Source organism: Papio anubis, chromosome 15 (assembly GCF_008728515.1).
Source record: "Papio anubis isolate 15944 chromosome 15, Panubis1.0, whole genome shotgun sequence".
In the NCBI taxonomy this organism is placed as follows: Eukaryota; Metazoa; Chordata; class Mammalia; order Primates; family Cercopithecidae; genus Papio; species Papio anubis.
This window is the reverse complement of record NC_044990.1, coordinates 29,984,220-30,010,563: the sequence shown is the minus strand read 5'-3', so window position 1 is coordinate 30,010,563 and position 26,344 is coordinate 29,984,220. Positions and strand designations below refer to the sequence as shown.

Sequence of the window (26,344 nt, the reverse complement as noted above, 5' to 3'; positions counted from 1 at the left end):
TAAATGCTACTGCCCAATTTTCATTTCTTCTTCCATTTTGTGGGAGTTTATATTCATACTTTGTTCACATTCCTTTCAACATTCAACTTACAAAGAGCATGAGAAGAAGCTATTGAAGTATTTGCTTTGGGAGCCCAGATTTCACCAGAGTGTTTGCAGCCCTTGAATATATTTTGAATATATTAGTTTTTTGATTTTTTTGTTTGTTTTTTTCCTTTTTCTTTTCAGTTGTGGAAGGAACAACCTCTTTCCCATTGTTTAGGTATAGAGTGTTTTAGGGACAAACTAAAATACCGTACTGGTATAATAATTTTCTAATCTTTCAACATATTTTCTATTGTCATAGTATTGATTTTTCTATTTTCATTTCACTTTGAAAAATCTTCCCAAAGCAATTTTCTCTCCTTTTTTAAAAAAATTATACTGATATATACTATTCATTAAAAAGTAATTGAGAGTACTATTTATTTTTTCATACAGGTTTAAAAAGCGAATGCTAATAGAACAACTGGAGAACTTCTTGGATGAAATTCATCGAAGAGCCAATCAGATCAACCATATTAATAGCAATTAAAAGAAAATAGAATGTGGCCACTTATTTCACTATCTTCTTCAAATACAAAGTAAATACAAGACTGTTGTGATCTTGCATTCATTTTCTGACATGCATTGTTGGCTATTTGAAATACTAAAAGCAAATCTACAGATCCTTTTTCCATCATTTTACAGTGACCTTTTCTTCATTTTGGTTTATTTTTGTAATGTGAAAAGTATCACTCTAAAAAACATTTTTATTTAACAAACTAAAAATATTCCTCCAAATCTCTTGCTTGTCATTGACTCTTGCGTGTCAATTTCCCTCAGGTTCTATTTTCTTAAACCAACCTTTAAAATTGTCACCTCTGTTAAGGTTGAACTTTGCCAAAAAAAATTAAAAAGAAGTTACTTTGTAATTTTTGGGGAAAAAAGCACATACATTAAAACTAGGTAATGTTTTGTATATACAGTTATTTTGGATATATTATTGTAAGTTGTACAAATGTATTTTGAAGAATATTTAAGAAAAGCACTTTTGTTATTCCATCAATAAATGCTCTATTTTACTCTTGTGTGGTTTAGGAAATAATCACATTTAAAGTAATCATTTAAAAACGTCCTAAGATAATGGAATTTTAAAGGCCTTGCTTTTTAGCATTGGAAAAATACACCACTTGAAGTTCATGTTTGTTAAGCCTAACTGTAATTACATGTTACATAATCTGCATTGCCTTTTTACTATATGTTTGTAGTTTTTGTTGGCCATGCCAACATACTCCCATTTCTGCCTAGATTATGGGAATGACTTTGTCTGGGGCAGATAGATACTTTAAAAGCTATTTAAAAAGCAGACAACTTTGGATATTATTGGTTTCCTTCAACACCTTTTCGTTTCTCACTAGGATTGTGGGTGGCACAAAGTTGAAGCTGTTAGGGAGTGGTAGGTTTGGAGTGTACTACATACTCTGAAATATCTAGCCTTTAGCAGCTTTATGCCATGCTTGCAAAAGCCCACAACAAATTGGAGGCCTCTTTGTTCTGCTCTGCTGTTCTCACACTTAAACTCTGTTTTATTTATAAGCTAAATGGAAAGGAAACACCTTTAAGATGACTTTCCTCATTTTGCATCCCCCCCTGAGTTTCACAGGATAAGGAAAACCACAGTATTCATTCTCCACCCTCAATTCAACATGGCCTAGAATATCCTTACTGAGGAAGCGATCTTATGGCCTGACTCACCATTCATAGATCACTGCTGTGCCTTTTAGTGGTTTGGGGGTAACCGGTAGAAAAGAAGGTCAAAATAGATTTGGATTAAGAGTAGGCAAAATAAACTTATAAAATTTAAAAACTGAAGTATTTTTAGGTTTATGATATTGAAAACCACATACCCTTAGCTTTTTACACTTTATCAGAACATTTTTTAAATTTCAAGGGTATAGCAAAATTATAACTTTATGAAGAAAAGCATCGATGAAAGTGGAGAACATGCATTTAGTCTAGGGGATTTGAAACTCTCCCGATACTGAAGACAAACCCTGTCAAGAAAAAGAATTTAATATTATATAGTATTTTCATATGCAGTTCTTTAAGCTTTGTTTACGTCTATAAAAATACTTTTAAGTAATGCAAGATAACATTTACTAGGTGGAATTGTTAAGGTAATTGCCTGTAGTCACATTGCTAAATTCAATGAGAGTTACACAAAATCCAGAATATATTGTCTGTTCCTAAATTATATGTATTTAGATTCTGGGATTAGTAGGAGGGATTAGAAGTCATTCAGATAAAAATTCATACTTAACAAGAGTATCTAGGAAAGAGATTCAGCCTATCCCAGTATTTAGCAGCTTTCCTTATAAGAAAGTTTTATTTTCTTTTTCACAGATTGCTCATGACCTTTAATACATTTTTCTGAATGAACCCTGGAGGGAGGTGAAAAGTAGCAGTTTTGTTCATCTCTTCTTTTTGTCCTTTATCTCTCTGCCACTGTTCTCACCTCATCCTAAAACCTGGTCAGGAGAGTTTGAAACCTATTAGAACCAAAGGTTAATATCCCATCTCCCTCAGACTTTTTTCATTTAAAAACAAAAAACTATGGGTATATTAAATTAGTGAAAATACTTATTGTAGAATTACTGTCGGAAGGGGATTACATCTAGGGGGAACATCATGTCTTTTAGGCCCTTTATGTCACTGAATGACTTATGGCTCGACAAATGATATTCTTGGAAAGTTTAATCTTGAGGTTTTCAAATCTTTTTTTTTTAAATGTCTCCCATGTTTCCCATTTGCTGATTGATTCATTAGTTGGTCTTAGTAAGATTTGTCAGTTTGGAATAATGAAGGCTGAGACTCATTTCTAAACTCTTCCATAACCATCACCAGAAAAGCAGCCACTGTGTTGTGTGATGTGAGCTAATGCCTCCCAGATAGAGGTAAATAAAGTCACAAGGGCTATTAGAATTCCGGTGGATTGTGGAACTGGTTTTGGATTATCCTTATATTTTCATTCTGATTACTGAGGCAGTTCTGAAAACGCCTACCATTGAAATAGTGGTGTGTCTTTTCCTTGTTTAAGGATTTTACATCATTTTTATGCACTTAAATTCCAAAATCAGAATCTCTCTTTTACCTATCAACCTTTATTGGCTATTGGCTTTTGGCAATGACCTTTCTGTTCAAATGTAGTCCTGTCTCTTTGTTTCTTTAGGGAGTAGAACTTGTCCTTTTTTTGATCTTTCATTTTTTTGACGTGTTCTTTCTGAGAGAAGGCTCTCTGCTGCCTGTTCTGGGTGATAAGTGATATTTTCATCTAATCATTATGGGGTTGGGATGATCATGGTGAAATACTAGGAAGACATATTCTGTTGATGGACTTTTTCTCCCCAAATAATCCCAAATAGATTATTTTCTAGTGAATGGTTTATATCTTTCTCGTCACAAAAATGTTTCTTTGATTTCTAGCACGAGGTACAGCAGGATGCAAATGATTCTCAGATAAAATGATGTTGACAGTATTTCCTTAACAATTTATGTAAAACTATGCATAATTTTCATTATCCTAACTTCTGACATTTTTTCTCCATAAATAAAAATAATGCCTGATGTTTAGTTAAAGTAGATCCACCTTTGCTTGATTTTATTAGTCTTGTTCTATCCTATTTCTTTTTAATACACTGTTTAGACTTGCCAACAACTCTTAACTGAGAATCTCTTTTCCTTCCTAGGCTAAGTAATTGTGAGTGGGGGAGGAAGAACATTAAGAGAAATAATCTAAAGACTGTTCAATGTTGTCGAAGCCTAAGGATATTTGTGTGTCCTTCTGATGTACTGAGGCTTTGCCGGTACCACACCATCTTTGGATTACCATAAGGTTATGTAGTAGGACTTAAAAGTACTAGGGCAAACATTTGATTTTTGAGAAAGATCAACAGAATAGTATAGAAATCCAGGTGCATTCATTAGAATACTAGGATCACAAGAGGACTACTCTGGTATACTCTAGTGACCTGAAGAAAAAACTCTAAAATGATAAGAAAGCTAGGGGACAAAGGGGAAAAAAGGGAAAGATTTATAATTTATTTTGCTTTCATAATTTTTCCAGGTATCTTCAGAAGTAGAAATCTATAGCATTTTTTAAAAATCTACATTAACTATATATGAGCTGAGAGAATGAGAAGGTAAAAAACATGGAGGATAAGTTTCTTTGTACTTATGAAATAGTTCCCTTTCTTAGGATACAAGACAGCAACTGGGAAGCTTCTGAAGCACCATAAAAACAGCTAGAAAGAATGCTTATTTTTGAGGGGATAGTGGACAAATGAGCCCTTGTTGCTAGAGAGACACTGATAAATAATTTATCTGAATCCTGTCAAAAAACACTGTAATACCTGTGTTAGGTTCTCTCAGGAAATAGATGAATGGCCGATCTGCTTTAAAAGTAGGAATCCGAGACCTTTTCAATAACAGCAGAGCTGCAGGAAAGAAAGAAGAATCCCACTGCATTTTCTGTGCATTTTTAAGAAAATAACTATTGGTTATGAAGTAAGTTTTATACCATTTTTTAAAAGAAATCAAAGCATCCTAATGGCATTTCATTGTTTACTGTTGTGATGGGGGTGCAAATGGGAAAATTAAAAGATGCCATCTAGCCAATCCTGTCTCCTGTTTTGAACACATTCCATGGAATAAATTCCTTATTGAAGGTAACTTTCAGAATGATTTTTATAGGATGGGTATCTCCTCTTCCCCATCATTTTTCAAAAACTTTTTATTTTCTTTAGTGTTCCTTTTTAAAAAATGCTATACCACACCTGAACTTGGGGGTTATGGAAAGATTCAGAAGTGTGAAGATTCAACTAGGTAAATTTAAGAAAGGTAGATATGGGTGAGCAGTGTGACTGGGTATTCTCTGTTTGAACATACCTGTGGCTCCAGATGCCTTGGTGCCTTCCTCTAAAACTTCAATCTTGGCCTTGTGGATTGCTTCAGAAACATAAAAGCCATCTTGGCCTAACCGCAGAAAATGATAGAAATGTGAATTGCTCATTAACATTTTTCTAACACATTCCTTAAAAATGTACTTACAAAATTTATAGTATCCAATGCTGCTTACTGTGTAGCTAGGGAAAGAGTGGAAAATTCTTGTTTTTGTTTTTACTGGAGGCTCAGGTAGCTGTTTGGAAAATTCTTAAGATTCAATATGTTACCAAACTTTCAAAACTTTTAATTTGTTAAATATATGTAATCTCTCCCAAAATAATATTCAGAGCACTGCCCCATTTTTTTTTGGTGGTTCATTTTCAGAAATGATTTCTAGTTAATACTACAATCCCTCCTTCAGCCAGTATTTCCAGAACTTCAGTGATCATAAGAATCACCCGGCTATGTGTTAAAATGCAGATTCTGTAGCCCAGGAATCATTTTCACCAAGCTTCAGAGATCATTTCCCTTGAATGTCTTTTTGGACTGCATTTTAAGAGCCACTTTAAAATGACAAAGTCACAGGATTTTATCACAGGCTTTATTGAGGCACAATTCAGAGTAATATGAATGTGTCTAGTGTTGCATGACTGCATTCTGTATACTTAGGTGTATCAGTTATGCAATTAATATGCCTCATGGGCTAGAATCTACAAAGCAGAGCGGTTAGTATAAATGTTCTATGTGCTAAGTTTCACAGATTATAAGTTTAGCAAATAGGACTAAGTGATAATTTAGAGGAATTGGCTGATTTTTGTAAGCTAATCATTAACCATTTTTAAACAGCTCCAAAGACGAAAGGATACTTGATGACACAGTAAAAAATGAAAGATTTAGAACCAAAAGAAACTTAAGAAATCATTCAGTCCAATCCTTTCATTTTAGAGTGAGCTGTTAACTCATCTGAGATCACACACCTGAAAAGCAGAGTTGAGAATATTCTGATTGAAAGCCCACTCCCATCCCACCCCTCCACTCCACTCAAACATTCCCACCTTTCAGAAAGTGTATGCTAGTCAACTCCAACATGCCACTGGGAGGTATCTGTGGCATGAATGTTAAAATAATCAGTTTGATGAACACATACGTGAGGGAGCTTTGTTTCATCTTAGACTTAACGCTTAAATTGGTTTGTGTTTGTCACACACATACGGGAGATAGCCCATGAATGCCATGAGAGAATAAAACCAGACCAAAGTAAAGAATATGCGGCATTCCATCCATCTTGTAAGTAAGGTGTGCACAGAATGTTGTGAGTTGGCTATATTCACTGTAAGGAACAGGTATTTTCCAGCATCAGTGAAGGGGATAGGAAGGGCCAGAGGAAGTAAAAATCAATAGAAACATTCACTAGTGTCACTTGTCCTAAAACCAGTGAAGAATTTGATTTATTTTAGCAGTTGGTATTTTTCTGTAGGGTCTTTAAGAAACAAATTTCACTATCGTTAATAATTATCCCCTCTTACTAGCTAATTAAGCAAACTGAAATGCAGTGCCAAAGTTACAAAGAGAGCTTTAGGGTTAAAGAATGGTTATTTTATGAGAGTCATGAGAGGGTTTTACTAATTTCCATGACTTCATTACCATGTGGGATGGTGACTGAACATTTTAAATGAATGTTGGTGAAATAAGCAGAGATTCACTACAAAACCCCTTATCAGCTAACATGTCTCTGTGTTAGTCTGGGCACCTTGTAGTGTGAGAAATGGGGCCAGTTGATGTGGATGAGTCTGGTTAGATGGTCCAGGCTATTTCAGTATTTTGAAACTGCAACTGAAGAGTTTCATTTAAATGGTTTCTCTCCATCAGACTATAAGAGTGGTCCAATAATTGACATATGTTTGCACAGCCATAAACCAAGGTCCATAGCCTATGCATGCCATGCCCCAGCATCAGCATCTTTTAAATATTATCTCTGGTAAGAGTTGACATTTCAAAAAGACCAACATATGTGATAAAAATGAGAATTTGGGAGTCATCTGTGGTTTTGCATTTTTCCTCCTGCTTGATCTTATATTACAGATTCCTATTATTTTTTATTGAGTACCTTTTGAAATATTTCACAACTAATGAACCTAGAAGAAGTCAAGCACAAAGGGATTCTCCTGGTCTTTTTCTACTCCCCTGAAGTGTTGACAGCAGCTTAATGCCATTGAGGGGCATACACCCTGTTTTCCCAAAAGTTCTCAAGATTGTTTACAGGTGGCATTCTATAAAAGGGTTCCACAATTAATTATATGTGGGAGATACTAAACAGTTTTGCACTCATGTTTTTAGTAGGGGACTTCTTAGAGCTGCTAATCTGCTAACTTTTATAGTGGATCTCTACGGGACAATTATAATACGTGGTGTTAAACCATGGAACCACCCACACCATTCTCTGTCCCAGATTTACAGGATTAGCATTTTGGGAACATACTTTGGGAAACTGTAGCCCACCATAAACCCCCTTGCTCCTACAATACATTCTGTATACAAAGCAAAGGGGTGATACTCTTCCTACCCTCCTTGCTGGCATACTCTCCACTCTTCTTCTGTAACATCTTCTAGGGTGTTTATCTTCCTTTTTAGACTATTAGCTCCTAGAAAGTGTAAATGATGTCTTAATCATTTTAAATATTTCTTTGCCCAACTTACATTAAGAATACTTGGTACATAAATGTGTTTAGTAAATGCTGGATGAATTAATAATAGACACCCCTTACCACTATACAAATGGCCTTAATATTCTTTAACCTTGTTAAACTTGTAAGGAAATGCCGATTGGTATTTGTAGAACAGTAAAGGCATGGCATAGGATGGGTCATCTGCAAGTCTCAGCCAAATGATTGTTTCAGTGCTTTGTTGGTGGAGACCATTATTCTTTGTGTGTGGCTGGTCATACTCAAAAGTTTAAAAGGTGTGGCTGGTCATACTTAAAAAGTATGACCATCATGTTATGAAGGTCATACTTCGTAATATGATGTTGTATAAACATTGTGTCCCTACATTTAATCCTCAGCTTCTCATAAATCAGGATAAACATATCATTTGCTGTTTTGTCTTTACAATTATTATTTTCTGTAGGCAGAGTTAGTGGCTTTTAAAACGTTATTGCCAGAACTTGTTTCTAGTTTATCTTTTTCATCTTGTCACTTAGTTGCTAACACTAAGTGTTGGGGAGAGGAGGAGAGAGAGAGAGACAGACATAGTACCCGGCCCAGGATAGAGAGAGAGAGTGCTAAGAAGAATCTGAAATGGCCTTTGAAATTAGGCTATGGTTAGTTGCTTTCTCCATTTGTCTCCTCTAGCCCACTCCGCACCTCTTTCTATTGCAATTCTGACCAGACATCTGGTGTGGCATGAGTTAACTTATGTAACTTCCATACTCAACCAAACAACTCTGGTAGTTTGTTCATTTAAGTCATAGTAACAGAGAACTTGTACTTCTTACCGAGCAGAGATTGAAAACTACCTACTTACAAAAGCCAAGAAGAAGACAGTTTCTTCAGAGTTTCAAGTTTGTGCACAAGGAGTATTTTGTGGACTAGGAGGCATGGGTCTATATCAAAGTCTGCTGATCCTAAAGCCAGTGGGATTGCTTAAGAAGAGTATCTTTAGCTGGCATCTTCAGTGTGAGTGAAACGGGAATTACTCTTAAAAGCTGCATAACATCTAGTATCAAGGAGACTGGGGGGAAATTACACTCTGGTTTCAGTTGGGCCTTGAAATAATATTTAATGAGTCCTTCAGGCAGCAAAAAAAATATTTGATGCCAAGAAGGAAGAGATGAGTGACTTGTAAATGGGGAAAGAGAACTTGAGTAAAACGATTCTGGGACCGAAAGGCCAAATGTCTGCTGTGGTTGTTGCAGTTCCTTCAATAGCACAAAACTGCTTGGTAATCCCTTGTAAACTGGAAGAAGAGAGGCCAGCATTTTCTGATCACTTACTCTCCGGCAAGGTCTCTGCTGATGCCATACTTTATGTAAATGATTTTGTTTCTACAATTAAGGTGTGTGGTGAGTGGTAGCTACCCCCATTTTAAGAATGAGGAAACTATTTCTTGGAGAGATTTGGTGGCCCTGTCTCTAGAATATTAAGATGAAAGCCAATTTGGGCAGAGAAGTGGTTAGTCTCTTGATTATGTTTAAAGAAGGACATTAAGAAGCAATACTTTGGTTGGCAATCTTTTTCTATAAAAGTCCAGATATTAAATATTTTAGCCACTGCAGGCCATATGGTGTCTGAGATCTCAACTACTCAATTTTGCTGTTGTAGCAGGAAAGCAGTCATAGATGATTTATGAATGAATGAGAGTGGCTATGTTTTAATTAAACTTTAGAAAAGTAGGTGGTAGGCCATTGTTTGCTGACCCCTGCTTTAGAGGAACAAAACTTCACGAGAGAAAATTACCAGGCTGGCACGTTTTGTCAGTAGGAAATGTGCCATCACTTGGCACATGATAATTGCTTGATAATTATTAAATAAGCCAGATCTGCCTGCCTACCTTTCTGCTGGTTTGAGCAAATATAAGTAGATTTGAATTGCATTTAAAAAAAAAAAAAAAAAAAAAGAGGTTTGGTATCAAAAGGTACTTTTAAAACCAAGTTACTTATTAGATCTTGCCAGAGGAGTTTGTGGACCTTGGAAGTCTTCACCAATAGGGGAGCTACATGATGTGTGTTAAGATCAGTCCTGTTTGAGAACACAGGGGTGATGGCACATTAGAATGTACTTTTAGGACATAAAAGGGAGAGCTTTAGGAGTTATGAAGGGACAGTCAGTAAGCCCTAGTGATTCACTGAATATAGTGATGTAGAAGGAAAGGTCAAGAATGGTCTTAAAGTTTGGAGCTCTGATTTTCAAAATCACCACCAACAACAGGGATGCCATGACTGAGCTCTGGAGTTGCAAGAAGACACTGGTTAGATTTTGCACATTATCAAACATAGAATTCTCTTAAGTTCTTCATCCCTTGCTCTTTCCTTGCCCTCTGATCTTTTCTCTTCAGTATTCCTCCTTTCCCTGAAATGTCAGATTATGCCTGTGTCAGTAAGGAAAGTTTCTGTTTGAGTCATTTGACCAAGTCAACAATATTTACTTGGTATCCCACTGTGTGCCCAGCATCGTTGTGGACACTATGCCCAAACTTGACTATTGCTTTGCTTATCTCTTCGCGTGTTCAGGCAATGAGTACAGAGCTGGTAGATTTTAAACTCTCTAGAATAGATTCTCACTCCTGTGTTTTATTTGATAAGTAACTCTGTCAATCTGGTCACATCTAAAGCCCAAACCAAGACTTCTTTTGTGGGTCAAAATCTCAATTTTCCTGTGATTGCTTAAGAAGGAAGATTCTGAGCCAAAATTTAGAAAAGTCCACATTATGATGTTCTAGAATTCAAAATAGTGATTTTCAAGCTCTTCAGGTAAGGGAAATGTCAAGGCCAATGGAAATACCAGCTACAGTATCATCTTTGCACAGATAATTTAATATCCAGAGTAGAAACAAACCTGAGCCTCTGAGTTGGCAATAGTTTAGTTAATGGTGTCTTGAGAGGATCGTAGAACATAGGTTCTGGCATTCACTCCCTGTTTATATTTGATATAAATTCCCTATCATAAGCAAACAGCATGTATTGATTGGTAGTAGCAATTCAACTATGTGCAAAGAAATTCAACATGGTTGGTGGAAAGGAGAACATTTTAAGGCAAGGTTGTAAGAGCCTGGGTAATTTGAAGAAAGGAAATTGGACAGATGAGGAAGGTTTCAAGACTAGCTTATTAGAAGAGGACAGAGAAGGTATAGGGAAGGAGAGAGGAAAAGGGTGTAGAAACAAAGGGTGCCTGTGAAGCTGATGGAACAGCAGGAGGTCATAATGAAGAATCTATTGCTGCAGCAATGCCTTGGGTCCACTCCTAGTCATGACGGTTAGAGGGAGGGTCTCTTTATTGTGTATTGTGGACATTGACCCCATCGTGAAGGTGGTATCTGAAAACCGTGATTAAGGCCTGAAGAAACATCCCTTCCTCACAAGATCTAACCCAAATTTGACTGTTAGTAGAAGCAACACATTTTTATATCAAACAGAGCACCTTTCTTAATCTTTTACATAATGTTGACTCTGATTGTTTACCACTGAAGGCTCTGTGGAAACGAGAATCCCTTAATCAAAGTATGATAAAACTGCCCCAAACACAAGGCTAGAAAGTTTGGAAGAAGAACCATTTTTACCTGAAATTCCTTTTAAGTTAGCTTTGAGTGGATCGAAAAGATCAGTGACTCCCCAAGAATTTAAAATGCTTTTTAAGTTGAATTGATTTTGGATCCTAAACCTGAAAAGCAAAAACAAACCATCAACTTTCAAAATTCTCACTCAATATGCTTTCGTGCACACCACATGAAGTCCGAAGTCCCTAACTTGGAAGTCAGGCTGGCTCCACCAGATTTATTTCCAGCTTCATCTTCCATGGTGCCTTCCCATAAGCCCTAATCTGACCACACAGAGCTCTTCCCCACCTCTGTACTCTTGTTCCTGCTGTTCATTCTAAGTCTTCCCATTGACTTTGATTATCTTTTAGTTATTACCCATTTTTCAGTTGTTACCTCCTCCTCCTTTTCTTCAGCTATTTTGTGACCTTTGGTTCTTAAAGCCCCATTAACACCTTGTTTTGCTCTTATGATATATAGAACATTCTGCTGCCTATTAGCGTCATTTATGATATTGTAAACTACCTGAGAAGAGTGGCTATCCCAATTCATTTTTTAAACACTTTTTTTTTTTTGAGATGGGGGTCTCCCTATGCTGCCAGGCTAGACTCGAACTTCTGGCCTCAAGTGATCCACCTGCCTTAGCTTCCCGAGTAGCTGGGACTACAGGTGTGCCCCACTGTGCCAGGCTCCAATTCATTATTATTTCTTAATAAGAATTAATATAATGAGTGCTTACATTATGCTAGATACTATAAGAGCTTTATGTGGATTATCTCATTTCATCTTCATATAACTATGTTATTATTATCCTCATTTTACAGATGGGAAAATCAAGACTTAAAGAGTTTAAGAAACTTGCCCAAGATGACATAATGAGTATGTGATGGACCTCGATTCAAATCAAGCCTGTGTGTGTGCAGAGTCCATGCTCTAATCACCTACATTTTGCTACCTCCCATCTCGTGTGGCATCTCACTTATAGTAGGTGCAGAAAAGAGGCTGTTGACTAATTGCCTTATTGACAATTAATAGAGTATTTTATTTAATAGAGTGTTTATACTGGATAAAATATATTTTCATATTTGCTGTGTGCAGTTTATGCCTTTGGAGCACAGTAGGAAAAGAATGGAACTTAAAGCCTTGGTTTTCCTAGTAAACCCTTTGAGCATAAAGAATCAGCACACCAATTTTATATTTCCCCAGGAACAAGGCATTTAAAGGTTTACTGTTGAAAAATCCTTTAAAAGAGCTGCTGATATTATTTTTCTTTGAAAATATAAAAGATCAAAGTGAAAATTAGATGGTCTTTTTCTATAGATAATACAGAACTTGTAGGAGAGTAAAAATATTGAATAAGACCATTTAATATCAAAGGTCTTCATTGCTATACAAGACAGTGTGACTCATACTTTAACCAAAAATATCATACTTTCTCATAAAGGTATATTTTGAATCTTCAGAATAGTTTCCAAAAAAGAAATATACTTTCTCCAAATATGCTGACATTTCTCAAAAAAATTTTTGGACCATCTCTTATGAAATTTTCTTAAATACTGAAAACACATCCTTTTTTAAACCTCCAGTTGCTGAAACAGTGGTTATGAGCATGAACTTGGGAATCCAATGTCTGAGTTTGAATCCTGGATCAAGTAACTACCTGCATAACTAGTAACCTCCGCGGGAAGTTACTTTACTTCTGTTTGTCTCAGTCCTCATTTGTGAAATGACCATAATTGTAATGCGTGTTTGTAGGGTTGTAAAGATTAAATGAATGAATCCTTGTAAAGTGCTTGGAACAATCCCCAGCACAGCCCATGCACTTACTGTTACCATTGTGATTTTTAAATTATTTTTCAATTATATTGAGAAAGAGTTAATTAAGGGCTATTTGAAACTAAATGTGATTTTTGGTGGGTGATACATTTTTTGTAAACTAAAAACAGCAGTAAAAGTGAGGTATGACTATAAAAGCTTAGAGTGATTGTCTTGTATGGCTATGAAGGCAGATCCAGAAGCAATGCTACAAAAATAACTTGATTAAAAAAATACCCTTTACCAATACCAGACAAGGATATTACAAGAAAGACAAATTACAGACCAATATACCTTATGAATATAGATGCAAAATCTTCAACAAAATATTAGCAAATTGAATCCAACACCATATAAATCTCACCATGACAAAGTGGGATTTATCCCAGGAATGCAAGGTGGCTTCAACATATGAAAACCAATTAATATACTATACCATATTGATAGAATAAAGGACAAAGGCCACACCACCATCTCAATAGATGCAGAAAAAGCATTTGACAAAGTCCAACACCCTTTCATGATTAAAAACAAACAAACAAACAAACAAACATCAAACATACAACAAACTTTGGATAGAAGGTAACTTCCTTAAATTGATGAAGGGCATCTACAAAATCCCCACAGCTAGTATCACACTTTACAGTAAAAGACTGAAAGGTTTCCCCCTAAGATCAGGAACAAGACAAGAATGTCCACTCTGACCCCTTCTATTTCACATGCTACTGGAGGGTGAGTAGGACAATTACATGAGAAAAAGAAATAGAAGGCATCCAGGTTAGAAAGAAAGAAGTAAATCTATCTCTGTTCACAGATGACTTGGTCCTATACATAGAAAACCCTAAAGAATCCACACACACACACACACAAAAAACCTATTAGAGCTAATAAATGAGTTCACTGAAGTGCAGCATACAAGTTTAAGATACAAAAATCAATTGTGTTTGTATACACTATAGAACAATCTGAAAATAAGTAAAAATTCAAAGGAGTCAAATACTTAGAATAAATTTAATAAAAGAAGTGCAAGACTTGCATATGGAAAACTACAAAACATTGTTGAAAGAAAGAAAAACTTAAAGGAAAGATATTCTGAGTTCATGGCTTAGAACACTTAATATTGTTAGAAAGTAATACTCGCCAAATTGATCTATAGATTCAACACAATCCCTGTCTAAATCCTTCCTGCCTTTTTGGCAGAAATTGACAAGCTGATCCTAAAATGTATATGAAAATGCAAGGGGCCCAGAATAGCTAAAACGCTCTTGAAAAAGAAGAAAGTTGAAAGACTCACACTCCCGATTTCTAAAGTCACTACAAAGCTACAGTAATGAATACTGTGTGGAACTGGCAAACAAACATCTATGACTATAGGATAGAATTGAAAGTCCAGAAATAAACTTACACATTTATGGGCAATTGATTTTGAAAAAGATGCCAAGAAAATTCAGTGGAGGAAAGAAAAATCATTTTAACAAATGATTTTGGGACAAAGGGATAGATACACAAAAAAGAATGAAGTGGAATCCTTACCTCATATGATATACAATGATTAATTCAAAATGGATTAAAGACCTACATATAAGAGCTAAGCCTATAAAGTTCTTAGAAAATAACATAAACCTAAATTTTTGTGACCCTAACTAGACAATGGTGTCTATTCAAAAGAATATGGCATCAAAAGCACAAGAAACAAAAGGAAACATAGATTAATTGAGCTTCATCCAAATTAACAACTTTTGTGCTTCAAAGGACAGCATTGAGAAGTGAAAAGAAAAACCACAGAATGACAGAAAATATTTACAAATCGTAAATCTGTTAAGGTACTAGTATCCAGAATAAAGAACTATTACAACTCAATAATAAAAAGACAACCAATTTAAATATGGGTAAATCATCTGAAATAGACATTTCTACAAAAAAGACATTTCTCCAAGTACGTGAAAAGATGCTCTACCTCATTAGTCATTAGGGAAATGCAAATGAAGTGCACAATGAGATACTACTTCACACCAACTAGAATGACTAAAATAAAAAGATGGTCATTAAGAAGTGTTGACAAGGATGTGGAGAAACTGGATTCCACACACATTGCTGGTAGGAATGTAAAATGGTGCAGTGACTTGGAAAACAGTCTGGTAGTTCTTCAAAAGGTAAAATGGAGGGTTACCACATGACCTAGTAATTGCATTCTCAGGTGTATATCCAAGATAATTGAAAATATATATACACAAAAAAAAATGTGCACTTGATTGTTTCTAGTTGCCAACAAGTTAAAACAAGTCAAAATGTGTCTAGGCACCCAAATATCTATAAATTGATGAATAGGTAAACAAAATGTAGTATATCAATACAATGGAATATTATTCAGTCATAAAAAGGAAGACAGTATTGATTCATGCTACTATGAACCTTGAAAATATTATGCAAAGAAGCCAGACACAAAAGGCCACATATAGTATAATTTCACTTACATGAAATTCTGGAATAGGCAAATCTATTGAGAGCAAGTAGATCAGAAGTTGCTGGGAGGTGTGGAGGGGAGTTGGGAGTGACTGCTAATGGATATGGGGTTTCTTTTTGAGGTGATGAAAAGGTTCTGGAATTAGTAGTGATGGTTGCACAACTTTGTGAATATACTAAAAACCTCTGAATTGTGTACTTTAAAAGGGTGAATTTTATAATATGTGAATTATATCTTGATTTTTTAAAAAAGAAACACCCCTAGAAAAGCATAAACCACACACCACAATAATCAGCAGCTCCTGGGAGGAAGGGCAAAACTCATTTTGAGTATGTGGGATCTGGTGGATTTTAAGAAGATATATATTATGTCTAATATCAAAACACTGTTCAGCCTTCTATGTTGACCTAATAATCAGATGTTTTATTCATTACATACATATTTGACATTATTAGTCTTTCTTGTGGGACATCACATGATTGTGGTTATAAATAACCCTTAACACATTCTTGGTTTTCTTGATTATTTCTTTAGTATGCTAAGCATCCCTCATGAAGATTAACAGTCCCTATGCACTTTTTTATTTATTTATACACAAAAGGTTACTTTGGAAGCTAGACACCATAATTCATCCAGAATCTACCAGTGCACTGCTTGGTGATGTGTAACCTGAAAGCACATCTCATAGTCACACAATTTTGCATTGCTACCCACAGTGTGCAAAATTTTTTGCTCTTGTTAAACAAAAAATGCCTGCTGACTGTAGAGCAGGTCATGCTAAAAGAAGAATGAGTGATTTGAGAGAATGAGAGGTAAATTCCTGCCTAAAAGCTGACTTTGTGTCTTTCATGATCCAAAGCTTATACCTAAATCTAGACCTAAGACAGTTTTTACTTTTTCTGTTTTGTTCCCCAAAGGATTTAAAGCTAGCTTAAAAACAAACAAACAAAGAAAAACTTGGTTAGTTTTACTTGTGAAATAACTTAATTTTCCAAAAAACCTCTATCCTTCTTGGACAGCAGTCTTGGTAGTCTTAAGGAGATTTAAAAAAAAAAATTATCAGAATGAGGTTAAGTGCTAACTAATAGTTGTGTTACTAAGATTTCTGCCTTGCCTTGCCTTCCCCGCCTGCCAGCGTTTTTCAGGATCACTGCTTGAGGGTTTGAGACTTCTAAAAGCAGAATCAGGACAGTGGAGAGTTCTCAGTGGAGCTGGGCATTTCCCTGGGGTCTCTTCCAGGGAAAAGCTGCTCCAAGATGAGGCCCACCATCTGTCTCTTAAACCCAAAAAGGTTGTGGCAAATTCCCGCAGCAGCCTCCTTTTTCTCTCTACTTTTGACATGGAACGCTGCTCTTCCTTCCCTTGCCAAGTTTCTCTCAAATATAATAGGAAGATTAGGGTTGCTTCTGCTCCCTCCCTGAGAGATCTGTTGAAATATTCAGTCTTTGTGTTTTGGTTTGGGTTCCAAATATTTCGTTTTGAGAGATACACTTTACCTTAGAGTTAAGTGCACCTTTTGCCCTGGGCTATGCCAGATCTCACTTTAGACCTTGGCCCTTAACTTGCTGGGTCTCTCTTTGTATGTTTTCCTTCTAGTGCATAGATTTATTTTTAACTCCTTGAGGGAGTACTGCCGAGGACTTTGCCTTTGCCTACTGGAAGCCCAGGCAGTGGAGAGAGGCCAAGGCAGCTAGTGGCTACTGGACAACATTCCTTGCTTAATGCTGGTCAAAAAATGGTTATAAATGTACTCTGATTTCAAATATATCACAGAAGCTCATCATTTAAAGAAGCCCTAGGAGGAATCTTTTTGTAAAGTTATAAGTTTTGCTAATATATTTTGTTTTGAAAAAGCAAAATAGAATGCTGCCACTTCACTTTTTGATTTGTATTTGTACCTATTGGGTCTTCTTAAAGGAGAGTTCACCTCCATTTAGAAAGAATGAGAACCTTCTGCATAGAGACTTAAAGTGTCATATTTTTATGTCTTAATTTGGCATCTGATCAGAATTTTATCTGTACTTGCTCAGTTACATAAGTCATCTTATCTCTTTGGTTTTGGAAAAATGGCAGTTGTATACTCTTACGATGGGATAAGATTTGGGGAACGTTCCTACAAGGGAACCATGAGCATTTCCTCTCCAAAAACTGGTTGTGGCCTAGGGCTGGATCAGGGGTCCTCGGGGGGCTCCAGTCCAGCCCAGTGAAGGCAGAATATCTTGTCCTGGGAAGACTCTGGGAAGTTAGTTCATTTCAGTCTGTGCTGTGAGCTAGCCAGCAGTGGCTCTGAAATGGACTCAAACTCTAGGGTCACTTCCTCTTGGCCTAACTTCTGGGGGTACACATTAAACAAGTCATCCCAGTGGCTAAGCACAGACCCTAGAGGCAGACCATCTGTGTGCAAATCTACGCTCTTCTGACTGCTGGCTGCACAGCACCTGTGAGGGGGACTCAGCTGCTCACCTGGGCAGGAACACATCCATCCTGGCTCTCCTCAGGCTGGTGGTCCAGAGGTGGATGGTGCTGGCTGTGAGGTGTGGCTCAGTGTGGCTCAGGGGGATGTCTTTGTCACGGGGCACCACCAGGAACAGACTCACTGCACTTCCCAGGTAAGGCAGCTCCAGCACCCCCACCTGATGTCCTGCGGTGTCTTGGAACTGACCTGAGGGTACAGTGGATCAGAGGTCAGCTCTGTCCCACGAGCCAGGAGAACAAACCAGTGCCAGACCCTGAGAGAGGCTGGCTCAGAGGACTGGAAACAATAAAACGGAGCATCCACCCCACCCTCAGGAGACAGTTTCAGGCCAAAGACTGTTGGGTGATATGGTCGTTTTATAAAAATCCTAGACCTAGAGTCTTTAAGATACCCTCACAGGACCAGAGCCAAAGGCTCTGTAGGGCTGGGTATGGGGGGATGATGGCACATGCAGAACCACATAGAGTAGTGCCACCTTATCCTTGGCAGATATGCTCCAAGAACCGCAGTAGAGGCCTGAACCTGTGGATGGTAATGAGCCCTGCATATACTACGTCTTCTCGATCTGATAACCGAGATGGCTACTAAGTGACTAATCAGCGTACTGTAGACAGATGCTGGACAAAGGGATGATTCCTATCTCAGGTGGAACAGAGAAGGACATCAGGAGATTTCACCAGACTATTCAGAAGGGTGTGCAATTTAAAACTTGAGAATTATTTGTGAAATTTTCCATTTAATATTTTCTGATGCGGATAACTGAAACTTCAAAAAGCAAAATCATGGATAAGGGTACAGGGTACTACTGTACCCGGCCTTAAAGGAACAGCCAATTCAATCCGGGCCTATTGTGCCTGCCAGGGTGGCAGTTTGGTCCAAATTCTACTAGTGCAGAAGGAAATGTCAAGCATGAAACTGAGTTTCTCTTCCACATCTGTGTCTTTTCACTGTCCTGTCAGAGCACACTGTCCAACACTCCTCTCTAAAGTCTCCGGGCACCCTAGTCTTTCCTTCCGCCATGTGCGCCCAGTCCAGCAGCTGGACCCTGCAGAAACACATCCCGATCCCTTAGGAGCAGGGACCTGGCCTCCTCTCTCCTGCCCTCCGGCCCGGGCTTCCTCTCCCTTTAGACAAACCAGCAGGGGCAGAGCTCACCGTAGTTGACCTCGGCCATTTGGTGCATCATGGGGACCTGAAGGACGAGGCCCTGGGCACAGGTGAAAGGCAGGATCTGTGTTTCTGTGGAGGAGAATCTCTTCCGCCAAGTGCCTTGGAAGGACATGGTGCTCACAAGCACAAGCTGAGCAAATGCTGCACCAACTTGCTCCCACGGCCAGCCACCAGGGCCCTCACTGGGGCCCTCACCTGCAAGCAGGAAAGCAAGGGGGCCGTGGGTTAAATGTGCACTGAAACTGAACCGAACCCAGTGCATGTGTGGACAAGGAGTTAAATGCTAAAGTTAAATGCAGAGTTAAAACGTGAAACTGAAGGTCTTTTTGCTTAAGGTGGTTTCTCTTCATCTTACAATATCTTTTCAATTTACTTAAGAATATTTAATTCCCTGTCTCAGCTCCTTGTGCTGTCAAGGACCCAAGGCACCAGGAGCTGCTCTCAACTTCTGGGGACTATTGAGTGATATGGTCATTTTATAAAAATCCTAGACCTAGATAGAGTCTTTAAGATACCCTCACAGGGCCAGAGTCAGAGGCTCTGTAGGGCTGGATATGAGGGTGACAATGATACCCCCTGCTGGGGGATAAGGGTGTGGAGAGGGAAATGGAAGTGAGAACTCAGAAGTCCTGACACCTGCATGACCACTCAGGGGAGGTGGGGGCAGTGAGGCATCTCTGGAGTTGAGTTGGTGGCATATTTATTAAAATCTGTTAATTGCAAATCGATATGTGTTTATAACTAGCTGTTGCTGAAGACCCTGCTTTTTATTCTTTTCTGAACAGGTTGGGATGCTGCTACTGGTTCTGTTTGGGGCCATTTCCTAGGAATTATTAGACATTCCCTCCCCAGGCAGACCCTTGGAAGGAGTATGTGCTGTGATGGGAGATCCTGCACAATGTCGCCCCCAGTCCCCACCCTGCCCTGCTGCTGAGCTGAATCTCTCACTGAGCCTTTGCTTAGACAACAATATTCAAGGTATGGTCTTTGGAGGGCTGCAGTTAAAGTTTCATGCAGTGCCAGAAAGAGGAGAAGGCAGACCACCTCTAAGGGGATAGTTTTTGTCCCAGCTGTTTATTTGTTTAATAAGCACACACTTTATGCTAGGCTCTGTTCTAAGTGCTTTAGCAAATCCTCACCGACTCCTCCTAACAGTTCTATTGTTATTCCCTATTTCACAGGTGAGGGAACTGAGGCTCAGAGAAGTTGGGCAAGGTCACATACTTATGAGGGGGTGAAGCCACCATCCACCCAGTTAGCCAATGCAATGTGGATTGCATTGAAATAGAACCCCAGCAGCTCCATGGAAAGCTTGGATTTGAACCCAAGCAGCCTGGCTCTGGACTCTGTGCTCTGAGCAACTGAGCCAACTGCCCCTTTTTCTTAGAGGACAATCAGCCTGCATTGGGAGCTGCTTCTCTGGCCTTATGCCCTGGCAGCACAAGGATCTGAGCAGGGAATTAAGCATATTTAAGTAAATTGAAAAGACATGGTAAAATATGAGAGCAAGAGAGAGAACTTTATCACAAATGATGTTAATTTTTGCATTTAATTCTGCCATCCTTGTCCATACACTCACCGTTTTCCATTCAGTCACAGTATACATATCACTTCCTATTCTGCTTTTTTTTTTTTCTTTTTTTTGAGGCGAACTCTCGCTCTGTTCCCAAGCTGGAGTGCAGTGACACAGTCTTGGCTCACTGCCACCTCTGCCTCCCGGGTTCAAGTGATTCTCCTGCCTCAGCCTCCCCGAGTAGCTGGGATTACAGGAACATGACACCATGCCCGGCTAATTTTTTGTTTTTTTAGTAGAGATGGAGTTTCACCATGTTGGCCAGGCTGGTCTCGAACTCCTGACCTCGTGATCTGCCTGCCTTGGCCTCCCAATCCTATTCTGCTTTTTAATCAACACTGGGTCTTGAATGTTCTCCACATTGCTGTGAAACTTTTGAAATGATCAAGGATGCTGGAGCCAGACTACCTGGGTTAGAATTCTGGCCTGTGGACCCTGGGCAGGAGGCTGAGCTTTCTGTGCCTCAGTTTCTCCAATTATAGAATGGGGAGAGTAATAGCGCCTACCCCTTAGGATTATTGTGAGGGTGAACTGAGATAATCAACTTGGAGCAGTGCTAACTAAATGAACTAAACACTCGGTAAGCGTTCATTATTTTAATTATCTTTTGTAATAATTACAACTGCATAACATGCAGGTGCTGTGCTACACTGATTCACCCCTCATTGCAGGGCAGCGAGGCTGTTTGTAAGTCTCTTTATTCAATAACGCTGAGCTAAACATCTTATTGTGTGTAACTTTTTCTTAAATTATTTCCTTAATCTACATTCCCAGGAAACCCTTTTTTTGGCTCCTGTTGCATTTTGCTGTCACAGGTAGTTTATTATAGATGACAGCAGAGCTCAGTGGGCGAACAGTTGCATGGGACAAAGCCTGTGGGGTCCTCTGAGTTGGGAGGCTCTGAAGAGCACACTTCTTTGTTCTTGTGTGTTCTTGTGGCTCATGTGTGTGTATATGTGTGCCCATGTGTATATTTGTGTGGGGGAGGGTCAGAGCAGGAAAAGTGGCAGAAAGGACTCAGTGTCCCCTTGTCATTCAAGGGTAGGATCTCCTAAGAGGACAAACTTCTACTGTAATTGAAGATGGCCTGAGCACCATGGCCTCTGACAAGTGATGGGTGAGACTCTTTCTCTGCAGCCCTCTGACTTAGCCTTATTGAAATGGACAGTTTTCTTTTACCTGCAGTCTGTCTGGAAGCCCCTTCGCTAGTCTGGATGGCGGTGCTGTTGGGCTCACCGAGGTCGGCTGGTTCCAGGCTGCTGTTGGCCCACCAGGAGACCTGCTCCACAAAGCAGGGGGACAGCGGTGTTCCCACTTGCACAAAAAGGCTGCAGGCCAGCTCCATCTCGGCGCCTTGGCTGGAGGTGGGTATTGTGGCATAAACAGCATGCAAGAAATCTTTCACCCTTTGGTCTGTGAAAAACAAGTTGGGATAAGTTGACAATGGTGAGTGTGAGTAAGGAGTTAGCACAACCTCCAGCGCACATTGTATTGAGATGGAACCCCAGCAACTCCACCCTTGCTCATAAAATTCATCTACCACACAAAGCCAGTTTGAAAAAGTCATAGCTAATGTGCTCAGGAATCAGCCTGGATCCACCAATTAAAAGTTGGGAAGAAACCATGCTAGAATCTGAAAGAAATCAGGCTGCAATGAAGTCAAATAGAAAAATACTACCAACATCCTGTAGATGAATAGAGGTTGTTCTTCCTTAATTTCCTGCCTTAGGAAGGTTGATGTGTGCTGGAGTAGATTTTCTAGGGCTGGGAAAACAGCAGGTCCACCATGCAGGGTGATGGGGTTTCAAACACAACATCAGGAGATTTATGTGCAATGTCACAGTGACAATGATGGTAGGTGGCCAGGATGTTGTACTGTCAATATGTCTTGTTCAGGGCTTTAAATCCATTCCCACAACTGCGTGTCATGAGCCTGAGTAACATTTGGATTCAGCCTTGTGTAGAACTATGCTTTCAATTTGAGAAATACAGAGGAAAGGTAAGAACTCCTCCCATCCCCCCTTTCCCTAAGACCCAGCAGACAGCTTGTGTTTTTAATGTCAGTGAGAGGCTGCAAGAATGTCAAGGAAATAATAAGCATTTGAGAGAGTCGATAGCTTCCACCTTCATGGATGGCAGCTGGACTTCTATTTATTTACTGTTTATACAGGAGATTGCTTCCTTCTCTCCATGATCAATAGTGGATTTTGTTTTCATGTTATTATTCACAAGCTGCAGCTTCCGTCCTCCCCCAGGCATCCCTTAGGCTGGAACGAGGGCTCTTGCCCGCTGGTGAGTCCAGACACAGTTGCATACCCCAAGCTTCACATTCCTGACACATGCAAGCTGAGTGTTTCCAGAAGTGAAGCCCCCTTGCTTAGGCTACTTCTACTCCCTTTTAGGCACAGCCCTGCAGTTATCTACAAACCCTCCCTGTGAGACAAAATGCTAGGTATCTTTTCCTCCACTACCTGGCTCCAGCTGGTTTTCATTGGGCTGAAACTCTCACTCAGTTGGGGTCTGTCCCCTCTGACACCCTTCATGTTGCAGAAGCCAAGCCAGGAGGCAGCAGCAGACCCCCGAGTTTCCTGGCTAATGTTCTCTGGAGGCACAGGAACCCAGAGTCTACCCTTGCCAGGGCCCCTAGCCACGAGGCTGCAGAGGACATTAGTAGGCAGACATTACTTGTCCACAATATGTTCACTACCAAAGCTGCTTCTGAGAATCCACAATTGCAAAAGATTGACTCAGAATCTTTATCTCATGAATCAGCCTAACTTAAGTGCTTGTATTTGAGTGTAGTAAGAAAAAAAATGGATAAAAACATACTTATAATCAGATTTTACTTTATCGAGGAAGGTCACATGTATTTCTAAGATCACATTCCTAGGAATATTGACTGTCTGCAGAGAAGAACTGAAACACTTCCCTGGTCCATAGTGTGATGTGACCTGAGGAATGGTCACAGAACTCTCCTCTCCATCTTTCTACCCTCTCTGGGCCAGGGGACCACATTCTTTTAGTCAGAAATATTACAATAGCAGAGTAAGTTGACTTGAAGTGAATTTTTGTGTGAAATCTTTTCCCTGCCCTAGCCTAGTTTGTCCATGCATATTTGCACACAGGAAGAACATTTTTAGACCCACCAGAATATGCAATGACAGGGTGAAAAATGCTGGAGGTTAACTGTGTTTATAGACATTGTGCTAAACACTCAACACTCCTGATCACACTGAATGCTTTTGACAGTCCTGTGAATTGAGGGCTATTATTATCCCTATTTTATAGATGAGAGAGCAGAGGCCCAGACAGATTAATAAAGGTTCTCAGTGTCACCCAGGTATAGGTGGTGGGGACTTACTGCCCTGCCCACCCACAGGGTGAGGAATGGGTGGGCTGGGACGACCCTGCCTAGGACAGCTTCATTCCACTTGGAATGAACGTGAGGCCACAGAGCTCATAGCCTCTTTTTTTTTTTTTTTTTTTTTTTTTTCTGTCTTTGCTGAATTCCTAGCTCCTAGTCTAGGAAGGAAAAAGTATGTGCGTGAGTGTCTGTTTTAGCTGGAGCTGGTAGATTGGTTCTGAGGTCAAGCATTGAGCTGAGGCACTGAACGTAGGCAGAGGTGAAGCTGATCTGGCATTCGAAAGACTCATGCTGCTGCCGGCAGAGCTGCTCTAAAATACATAATCCATAGAAATAAGCTAGCAGATCTGGCACTGGCTAGAAGTCACAGATTTATAAAAGCAGGTTGGTCAAAAGCATGGGCTCTGAAGCCAGGCAGCCTGGGCTTGAGTCCCAACTCTGCCGCTTATTGACTCTGTGACCTTCAGCACGTTGCTTCAACTCTCCGTGCCTATTTGCCCATCTCTAAAATTGGGATGATAATAAAATTATCCTTAACAGAGCTGTTGTGACAATTAATTCAATTAATGTTTGTAAGTGCCTCCAGCGCTGCCTGGCACCTGGGAAAGCACGATGCTAGGGCGTGTCAAATGAAACTGAAACATTGCCACGAAACCTGTTAGGTTAAAAGGAAACCTTAAAATTCAAGGGTCACCACCATTCCAAAGTCTGAATGCCTTCTGTCACAGACCTGTCCAGTGATCACTATTCACTTGCTTGCATGTCATAGGGGCTGGGCTCCTATCTCCCAGGCAGCCTGGTAGCAGGTGAGGCTGGAGAGGGGGTGGTGTGGTGTGGTGGGAGGGTGAGCTGGAGAGAGTGGTGAGTGTGAGCAGCAGGGTGAGCTGGAGTGAGTGTGAGCAGGAGGGTGAGGCTGGAGGTGAGGTGTGTGGTGTGTGGGGTGAGCTGGAGGTGAGGGGTGTGTGAGTGTGTGAGGCGGGAGGGTGAGCTGGAGAGTGAGTGTCAGTGTGAGCAGGAGGGTGAGCTGGAGAGTGAGTGTGAGTGTGAGCAGGAGGGTGAGAGCTGGAGAGAGGGAGTGTGAGTGTGAGCAGGAGGGTGAGCGGAGGGTGTGAGGTAAGAAAATAAATCAAAATAAAGCTCGAAATCATCCTAGAAAGAAATGAAATGTAAATCGCTCGAAAAATGCGCTGAAAAGTAAATCATAATCAAACTCAGCGTCGCTCGATAAATCATCGCTTTCGGCGTCGCTCGGCATCATCATAATCATAAGCTCGGAAAATCGCTCGAAAATAAATCTCATCTCAAAATAAACAAATAAATAAACTCGTCATTTCGAAAATGCATCAATCTCTTTCGAAAAAATGCTCGGCGTAAAATCTCGCTCGAAAAATCATTTCGAAAATCTCGTCATCGCTCAGAAAAAATAAAATCGGCATCTCGCTCATCGCTCGAAAATCTTCGGAAAAATCGCTCGAAATGAAATCATTTCGGAAAAATCGCTCGAAAAAGAAATGAAATGTAAATAAACTCAGAAAAATCAAAATAAATCTCATTTCAAAATCTTTCTCGAAAAATAAATCAAGAAAAATCATTTCGAAATCTCGCTCGGAAAAAATCGCTCGGCAAAATCCTCGCTTTCGAAATCGCTCGGCAAACTCGAAAAATCATCGAAAATAAAATCTTCAAATCATCGAAATAAATAAATGTCATCGAAAAATCGCTCGGCATCATCTCGAAAAATCTCGGCATCATCTCTTTCGGCATCTGCTGGGAGAGAGTGAGTGTGAGTGTGAGCAGGAGGGTGAACTGGAGGAGTGTGAGTGAGAGCAGGAGGGTGAGCTGGAGAGCGTGAGTGTGAGCAGAAGGGTGAGTGAGTGTGCATGTGGGCAGGCCTCTTACCATGGACAGTGTACCCCAGGGCATCTGCCAGCTGCTGGCCAGTGCTCCCTTCTGCTCCAAACTGCAGGATCTCCAAGGGAAGGGACACACCAGCAGGAGAGATGACAAAGTTCGTCTCGTTTCTACACGCGGCCACGCTCTGGTAGAGGCGAAGTGCAAATTCGGTCTTCAGCAATGTCATTCCTTCACGGAGGTGGCCATTTGCTTGGAGGAAGCAAGAGTGAAGGAGGAAGAGGGTGACCAGGAAAGGTGGCATGGAGGCTGGGAGGGTTTCTGCAATTCAGAGGGAAGAGATGCAGGGTAGGCTGGAAACTGGTGATGAAAGAGGACTGTATCCCACAGAGGACTGGGACCCCCAGCTCTCTTTTTAGG

General features: G+C 39.7%; 2 protein-coding genes across 5 annotated transcripts in view; one reads left to right on the top strand and one right to left on the bottom strand.

Moving 5' to 3' along the window:
- Positions 1–1,103, top strand: part of INTS6 (integrator complex subunit 6) — an 89,024-nt gene extending 87,921 nt beyond the window's left edge. For 2 of the 4 annotated variants that reach the window (XM_003913900.4, XM_017951255.2), the window contains one exon: positions 481–1,103. In XM_003913900.4, the coding sequence (XP_003913949.1) occupies positions 481–574 (94 nt within the window). In that variant the 3' untranslated portion in view covers positions 575–1,103. The remainder of the gene's footprint in view (positions 1–480) is intronic. The other 2 variants (XM_009191951.3, XM_017951256.1) reach the window with 1 other exon arrangement.
- SERPINE3 (serpin family E member 3) lies at positions 871–26,344 on the bottom strand. Its single transcript, XM_009191952.4, is given in 8 exon segments — positions 871–4,400; positions 4,402–4,514; positions 4,966–5,052; positions 11,236–11,336; positions 17,954–18,152; positions 19,122–19,331; positions 21,889–22,122; positions 25,973–26,344. Coding segments are annotated over 8 exon segments (1,278 nt in total). The 5' UTR covers positions 26,229–26,344; the 3' UTR covers positions 871–4,322.